This window comes from Etheostoma spectabile, chromosome 6 (assembly GCF_008692095.1).
Source record: "Etheostoma spectabile isolate EspeVRDwgs_2016 chromosome 6, UIUC_Espe_1.0, whole genome shotgun sequence".
Taxonomy (NCBI): domain Eukaryota; kingdom Metazoa; phylum Chordata; class Actinopteri; order Perciformes; family Percidae; genus Etheostoma; species Etheostoma spectabile.
In genome coordinates this window covers 26,078,354-26,086,987 of record NC_045738.1, presented here as the reverse complement: position 1 = coordinate 26,086,987, position 8,634 = coordinate 26,078,354, and the positions used below count along the sequence as shown (strand labels likewise).

Here is an 8,634-nt window from a genome sequence, read left to right as displayed (position 1 = left end):
GTGCTGACACCATTTATGACACATCATTAAGCTGCCAATGAGGCCGCAGATCTCAGGCTTTAGGGATTCTCTCCCCAGACTCTCTTTTTGTTGCACACATTCCTCTGTCTTCTTGCTCCAGTCTGTATTTTTTTGGTGTCTCCAACAATGTCTCCAACAGAGGACGTTTCAGGATGTGGCAAATGGCAACACATTCCTCTATGTCTGCCCATCATTTTCCTTTTGTGATCTACTTAGTCAAACAGAGGAGACAGATGCACAGGGCCTTCACAGTATTGACCAAGACCTGCTGATCAACTGGGTGCAACAGAACGGATCTCCTGTTAAAGAGACAGTACAACAGTTAACACGTGACCCTGATGCACACTTATAATATATCAATAATTGCTTTTCTATTGAAGCCACGTGTAAGGCTGGTTGATCAGAATGGACGGAAGTCCAAATGCATGACCCAGAGACAGTCAGTGTAGTACGAGTCAGTAACACATTTTTCGGGGCCGTTGGGGAGAAAACTGAAAGAAGAGCCGTGTTTGCAATCTGTAGAATATCTGAAACCAAACAATTTGAAACATTTTTGAAAAAGCCTGTTGGCAGAATATCAACCAGGAGGAGGTTTTCAGATGTAAAATGTCTTCCAGGTATTTATGCTTGATTGCATACATTTGTGTCATCTTTCATTTGGTTTTGGGTGGACACTGTGACAACAAATCCTGGATTTGGTATGGAGGCACTGCTTGTCTAATTTCCTGAATTTTGTCAGTGAAGAAAGTGACAAATTCAACGCAGGCGTTGGTCGATATAAGTTCAGATGCTGCTGACACTGGGAGGTTTGTTGACCTATTGATAGGAGCAAACAAAGCATGTGAATTATTATTGTTTTTGGCGATAAGGTCAGAGAAGAATGACCGCCTTGCATTCCTCAGTTCCAAATTATAAATGACAAGTCTCTCTTTATGGTTGTTACCCAAATAAACCTGGAAATTACTTTTTTTGCCACTTGCGTACATCTTTTTCAACATGCTATTTTACTGTTCTTAGCAGCGCGGCATTTATCTGTGGATATCTTTTCTTACCAGAGACCTTATTTGCAATGGCATCAATAACTTTTGTAATTTTTTACTTGAAGAGAGGGCGGCTGAGGAGGACATGAGCTGAATGAATGTTTCACTGGCGTTTTCAGTGATAAACTTCTTTTTTTCTGATAACCTCTGTTTGAGGACGTGTGTAAACAGAGATAGAGTCTTTAAAGAAAACACAGGGATGATAAGAAAGAGCAACGTCATAACCTTGGAAACATTCAGACCCTTGGAGATAATCAGGTCCAGAGTGTGCCCCTTATAGGCTCCGTCACATGAGTCAGTCCATAGTTGAAGAGCCATATTAAAAAGAAGCTAAATATCCAAAATATTTGCTTATGTTGGAATGAGTTATTCAACAAAATTGTGACTCCACCTCCTTCCTCATTCACTTTATTCTCACTCACCATTGCAGCTGATGTGACAAAAGCAGCAGTGGTATTATGGTCTAACTAAGTTTCAATTAAAGACAATCAATATTGTGCTTTATGATATGTATTCACTGGTTAAAAAGATCATCCTGCCAAAGACCTGTAGGAAATGTACAGTTCTTACATAGCGCTTTTCTAGTGTTAACGACTACTTAAAGTGCTTTAACATAGTACAGGAACCATTCACCTTTCACACACATTTACACTCCGATGGCGCAGCATCGGGGGCCACTCTTGCCCAGGGACCCTTCGACATGGGAATGCAGGGCCAGGTATCAAACCACCAACCTGCCCCTCTACCCTGAGCCATAGCCGCCCACAGCCGATAGTATTAGTGTGTTAAAATAACGATCTGCCAAATATTTTGGGAGAGGTTGTGGCTGACGAGGAAAGGGTGCTAAATTTGCAGTTGAGTGCTTATGGTTTCTTATTGGATTCACCGTTCTTTTTTTATTACATATCACAACACATTGAGGAAGCTTTTAATACTCAGGGCCGGGGCATGCCCTGGAAAGACTCATGATTGCAGCTACGCGTTACGAACTCCCATAGGGGGCAGGGGAAAGGGTCAGAGAGTGTTGGCATGAGTGGAGCATGGGACAGTGAAGGAGATGGATCCTCAAAGGCATGATGAGGGGTGTAAAGGGGGGATGAGGGGGGTTGTTATTTCTCAACTAGGCTCTGTGGTCTGCCATGGTTAAATCTCTCCTCGGGGGGGGGGCTGTGGTGGATCTCTGGCGTGCTTCGTTTTGTCCTCAACTTGAGCAGATGTGTGGCGCAGAAAGTAAAGTAGGTTTGAGATGAGCAGCTTTACACTCGTGTTGTCTTCCCGACAAAATTGAAAATCAACACTTTTGTTGACTTTTTTTTATCAATGATTTTAACTTCTCTTACAGTTTTGTCCCTTTTTCAACACTTTTTTTATGTTTGTCACTTTTTTGACATTTTCAACACTATGGAACACTAACTTATTAACTTTAGTTTTACAGTTATCTTTTGGAATTTATGCTCAATAAACCTCATTTATAGGTAATTATAACTAATGTTTGAGAAATTAGGAATTATTTAGACTAAAATTAAAGGAATGTACAGTATGTTGATGGATAATCAGAGACTGGAATGTGTCAACTTTTACCCAATACTATTTCGAAACCACTTTTTTTTCAAATGCTATAAAATTAAATAGTTGAAAGTCGAGATTTGTACTTGCCAAATAGCGTTGTGTGGGATCAATTATGTTATTTTGGGGAATTAAAAAGAACATTTATATAGGAAAACGGGTCCATTTGACCCGAGGACCGTCACGACGGTTAAGGAAAAGTCCATCTGCCTTAAAATGATGTACGCGGTCCCAAAAAAAGTTGAAATTGTCAAGGAAATGCAGTAAATGGAGGGAACATGCAGTTTAAAGCCATGTGTTCAGTGCCAACAATCTGTGAATCTCTTAAATTCTGGCTGGTGGTAGAGGGCCAATGAAACCCCATCCAGCATTTAGATAGCTGAATGTGTTCAGCAGATCCATAAAGTCCCATTTCAGCACTTTGTGCTTTAGTTGACCCTATGTGCAGTACAATGTGTTTCACAGTTGGGTGTGCTCCCACGATATGCACAATTCTTTCTGCCAAGTCAGAGCTGAGCATTTTGGTGTTTTTACTGGCCATGCTTTTCACATCGCACACAGCAGAGTTTAAGACCCAGTCAGTAGCGTTCCCTGTAACTTTTTACTTTTGTAACTTACTTTACACTGATGTGTAAGGACGAGACGTAATCCAGGTAATCAGACCGAGATCCAGGGTCCTGCAGCAGTGCTGTAAACCTGTTATCCAGTTGCACACTCGGTTGTTGGGGAGGTTTCACAGCTGTGTCATACTTTTATGAGTTTAGGGTTGAAGTCCGAGACCATAGAAAAACGGTCTTGAGTCCGGGGCCGGACTCGAGTACTGCGGCCCAACAGGCCAGCCTGTTGGATCACAAACCTTAGGGCGCCGAGCCCTGACAATTACTCGTCCTCCCTTTTTACTGTTAGGAAATATGGCAACGTTTGGTTGCTTGTGGTTTAATTATGTATATTCGCTGTATTTTTCAAATATACGTTGCTATATAAGAGCCTCATTCATTGTATGGGGTTTAAATTCATTTTGAGCAGTATTCCAATTTGTGGCCACAAGGGGGCATTGCCTCCCAGTCAGAAGGCCTTGTGGCTTTCTTTAGTCTGGCAGCCGCACGAGAAGGAAACCCAATACCTGCCGGTCTCATCATTTTTCTGTTCTTTCGAGATTAGTAGCTAGGAAAAACACACGTATGTGGTCAAAATAATGTCAGTACAATGTATATGTGAAGGCTTTCCTGTGTTTTATCCAGAAAGTAGATTTTAGTTAGTACCTGTGTGTGTGTGTGTGTGTGTGTGTGTGTGTGTGTGTGTGTGTGTGTGTGTGTGTGTGTATATATATATATATATATATATATATATATATATATATATATATATATATATATATATATATATATATATATATATATATATATTTTATTTAGTAAATATGTGTATCTGGGATCTTATTTGGAACTAGTATTGTTAGTATATAATTTACAGTACTAATGGCACACTGTAGGAATACTTAAATGTTACTTCAGTATAGATCATGTAAAAAATAGGTTTAAAGTGATACTACACTGATATCTGACAATCCTAAGTAACCTCCTGAAAATCCAATAAAAAAATATTACACAAAAAAATGTTTTGTAATTTTGGTTTGCAATTGGTTTTCTTAGAAATGGACATATGTATATCACATATTGGACAAATAATCAAAGGCAGCAAGATATTTTAATACACACCACAACAGGAACCTTATACATTATACAGTCAAATAATTACATGTATTTAAAAAAAAAATAAAGTTTGGTTAAACAACAATGAGTAGAGTGTAATTTAACATATGTTCTGTATATTATACAGTCAAATATTTACGTCCTTAGTATACACTATGATATTTACACATAAAAGCTGACCATTGATTTAATGTAAACATGTTTTAATGTTAAAATTTAACAGGCAACTGACAACTTTCTCTCCACGGGTCAGTAAATGTTCAATCAACAGGGGTCGCTGTGGTCGGAAATGAACACACTACCCAGTACTCACAAGGCGTACAATCGTGTTTGACGGCAACCCTCGATTCACCAGTTCATCTTTAATCTGGAGAAGAAAAAGAGACAATGGCGCTGTGACATGTATGGGAAAATCATCAGATGCGTATGTTCTGTGTAAAGTTGGAGCATTGTTACATCCTATGTACTTCTGAATCATCAGAAGTGAAGCTGACTTTCAAATGTCACACATTCACATCTAACCTTGGTTATTATTTGTATTTATTACAAATGACATAGCACCACTTACATAATTCAACCTGGAACCAGCCCCAGCTGGGGCAGTTATGTAATGCCTTGAAATGCTTTGATTTGTAGTATAAGAAGAAGAGTCTGACCTGTTGCAATACGGTACTCCTGATGAAGACTTCAGACAGTGGAGATGGCGAGGAAACCTTCAGTCTCAAAATAACAACTAGAAACACAGAAAACATTACAAATCAGACAACAAGGGGAAAACTGGGCAATCCAGAGTCTAAGACGAGGTCTTCCTTTTTCTGGTAGCTCAAAATCCATTGTTCATACTTAGCTATGTATGGAGTATGGCCATTATGGGGGTGATTATACAGTCTAAAACATCAACATTCATCATACTCACTATGGTTTGAGACGCTGGTTACTGGTGTAGTAGCTGGTGGCGGACTGTTTTGTTGTGGCGTAATTGTTGGGGTATTGGTTGTTGTATTTGTGGCAGGGATGGTAACTGGTGTAGTTGTTGAAAAGTTGGTTGTAGACTGGGTGGTTGTTATCTTTGGCGTAGTGATGTTTGGCGTGGTCAATGGTGTAGTTGTTGAAAAGTTGGTTGTAGATGGGGTGGTTGTAATGTTTGGCGTGGTCAATGGTGTAGTTGTTGAAAGTTGGTTGTAGATGGGGTGGTTGTAATGTTTGGCGTGGTCAATGGTGTAGTTGTTGAAAAGGTTGGTTGTAGATGGGGTGGTTGTTATGTTTGGCGTCGTCAATGGTGTAGTTGTTGAAAAGTTGGTTGTAGATGGGGTGGTTGTAATGTTTGGCGTGGTCAATGGTGTAGTTGTTGAAAGGTTGGTTGTAGATGGGGTGGTTGTTATGTTTGGCGTAGTGATGTTTGGAGTGGTCAATGGTGTAGTTGTTGAAAAGTTGGTTGTAGATGGGGTGGTGGTTGATGTTGGGCTTGGGGATGTTGGGTCTGTAAACAGAAGTGAATACACAGAATATAGATTACAAGTGACCATCAAGGAAAATATTAATGCAATTCAAAACACTTTAAAAACAAGGAATGGTTCCACTCACCGTTTCCAACATTCACAATGACACATCGGAGCTCGGAGTGATATCTCACCGAATTACTGAGATAAATAAATACAGTAGATTATTCACAAAATTATGTCACATGTCATTTTAGATATTTCAAGACAGAATGTCTTTCTTGCTCAAGATCTCAATTTTTAAGACATATTTAACCATTCCGGGAAATATTCTTACTTGCTTTTTAGCAATTAGTATGCAATTATGAAATGATGAATACAAAGCCATATGTAAGGTAAAAATAAAACAGCCTGAAGTCGTATTTTCACTGCTATTTGTTAAGTTTTTTTTTTTTTTTAACAAATTAAACACACAAGCTACAACGTGTTTTTAATGAGAATTACATTAATGAAGATTAAAGAAGATTAATGAGAATTAGCTGCATGCGCATGCTCATATGACTGTTCTCCCAAGATCCTGTAGCTGTAATAATGGATAGATCTAATGGTTGTAATTCACCATGTGTTCCATTAATACATCCATGGTATTATCTTATGAAACATCTGAGGGATGTATGGATGCTTTAAAGCCCGTAACGTCATTAGCAGTTCCAAACTGCCCAGGCTATTGGGTATGGCTAACATCAGAGGCATGTGTCGCTCAACATACGTCACATACTGCGTTGCTCTGATTGCTTGTAGGTCTATCCGTTGCTCTGATTGGTTGTAGGTCTATCAATTGAGTGCAGTGGCATTTTTTTTTCCTGGTTGGGTTGAAACACCCCCCATAATCCCAGCTCATTGGAGCAGTCTCAGACTCATATTCTGACTAGAATCTGAGTAGGACTATGTCAAGCTAAAGATGATCTCTTCTGGAGTGGAATCAGTCATCTCTTTTAACTCTGTACAAGAAAGTAAATTAGCATGTTTTCCAAATATGTTAAACTACTCCTTAAACGTGCTATATCCGAGTTTAGAGAAAAAAAAATTAACTATTAAAGCATATGATACAACAGATAACATTCCCCATTCTCTTTTAAGTCATTAAGAACACCATTTTCTTCCCGCAACTCCTTTCTTAGACTTTATACTGACAATAATGTATCTTGGTATGAATCAATGACTTAAACCCTTTTGCCATAAGAAACTCCGATCATATTTTTCCATATGCAGTGCTTTAGGTTAAGGGACTGACTTGGAAACTGCCTGTACGACAAAACAGATGGGGTGGCTTTCTCCATCTTTGTTTTCAGACGGCGTCCATTTCAAAGTGTACTGTCCTGTTTCCGATGTATTCCGGATGACGTTGTAGGGCCCACTGACCAGGAGCTGAAACCTGTCACAAACAGAAGGAGAACGGGTTTGGCAAGTTTAATCGTTTCCATAAGCACACCCCACGTTTAAATGGAAAGAGTTGGTTATACTGCATTCTTTTCAAACCTGTCTTGTAAAAAACGTGTTGGAGTTACACAACAGATCAGGTTTCCTTGTGCCCATAAAAACTTGGCAAATGAAAACCGGTTGTGTGTGTGGCTACTGTCTTACTAATATACTTAGGTATTTTATATCTAACCAGAGATCCTTCTGCATCATTACCCTGTAGTGTTTTGACATGTTTGTTCTTTTAAATGTGTTTTGTGTTGCACTTACGTGGAGACATTGGCTGCTACTACACTGATGTTGATTTGCAGGACCTGATTGACACGGGTGTACAGCTGAGCTCTGTTGGCCGGGGTTGGAGACAGGAACAGGGGCAGATAGAGTCCCTCTGTGCAAGACGGCGCTGCAGGGCCCACTGGAACAATAAGAACATCAAAAATGTTCTAGAGATGGCAATCCCAGTTAGTTGGTCCATCCATCAGTAAACCACCAGACTAGATAATCTCTGCTATGGTTTGATTTCCATAAAATGTCCAAGCATTCATGGCGCTAATATATTTAGGGACAATGCATCTTTTCTATAGTCCAACCAGCAGGTCAAGATTTTTACTCCAAAAAATTGAGATCTACTATTGAAAGGAACGAACTTGCAAGCTGCTTACAAAGATGGATCCATTCACTTAAGACATGCCACATGCTTGTGACTATTTTGCATTATTTACAAAAGAATAACTATTGCAAAATATATCACAGTTTCACAGCATCACGGTAGAAGTACACAATCCCCAAACCCTAATGAAAAGAAGAAAAACGTGAAAAGTAGTATTGTTTTTGTCAATTTGGGGATCATTTTAGATCATAATGATGGGTAAATTACTGTGATTATATACTCTGCAAAAATGTTCCACTCACTGAAGACTAACTACTGAGATTGTTTGTAACTTTTTTTGTTGTTAAAAAAAAACAAAAAAAAATGCGCAGGCTACCAAGACCAGAAACCTCACCCCGTACAGCAAACTGAAGAGGTATTTTGCTGATAGCAGTGTTGGTAGTTACGGTCGTCTGCGACCCGTTGGTTTGCGTCAGCGTGAGAGTCTGCCGGGGAAAGTCCTCCATCACCAGCTGTACGACGTACGCACCCTCATTACTGCTCAGGGTGGGGCTGAAGGACAGAGTACAGGACTGCAAGAAGAGGACAAAAGGGACATTAGGTTTTAATAAGGTATTTTCTGTCAAGTAATAAAAAGGCAGTTAGGAAAAAAAAGGGTTAGGGTGAGATGATTGGATTATGTTAATATCTTTAAGAGTGTGAACCACCCAGACCTCTCAGGTGGTCTGGGACAGGTCTGCTTTCTGTCCCCTAAATCAGAGCCACAG

General features: G+C 39.5%; 1 protein-coding gene across 2 annotated transcripts in view; it reads right to left on the bottom strand.

Annotated features, from left to right (window-relative positions):
* Positions 1 to 4,274: 4,274 nt before the first annotated feature.
* The window catches only part of LOC116690599 (mucin-2), a 6,645-nt gene continuing 2,285 nt past the window's right edge, over positions 4,275 to 8,634 (bottom strand). The window contains exons 5-11 of one of the 2 annotated variants that reach the window (XM_032517681.1): positions 8,262 to 8,439; positions 7,528 to 7,672; positions 7,073 to 7,213; positions 5,924 to 5,979; positions 5,256 to 5,819; positions 4,996 to 5,072; positions 4,275 to 4,706 (exon numbers count right to left, since the gene is read on the bottom strand). In XM_032517681.1, coding sequence (XP_032373572.1) covers positions 4,638 to 4,706; positions 4,996 to 5,072; positions 5,256 to 5,819; positions 5,924 to 5,979; positions 7,073 to 7,213; positions 7,528 to 7,672; positions 8,262 to 8,439 — 1,230 coding nt within the window. In that variant the 3' untranslated portion in view covers positions 4,275 to 4,637. The remainder of the gene's footprint in view (positions 4,707 to 4,995; positions 5,073 to 5,255; positions 5,820 to 5,923; positions 5,980 to 7,072; positions 7,214 to 7,527; positions 7,673 to 8,261; positions 8,440 to 8,634) is intronic. The other variant, XM_032517682.1, reaches the window with a different exon arrangement.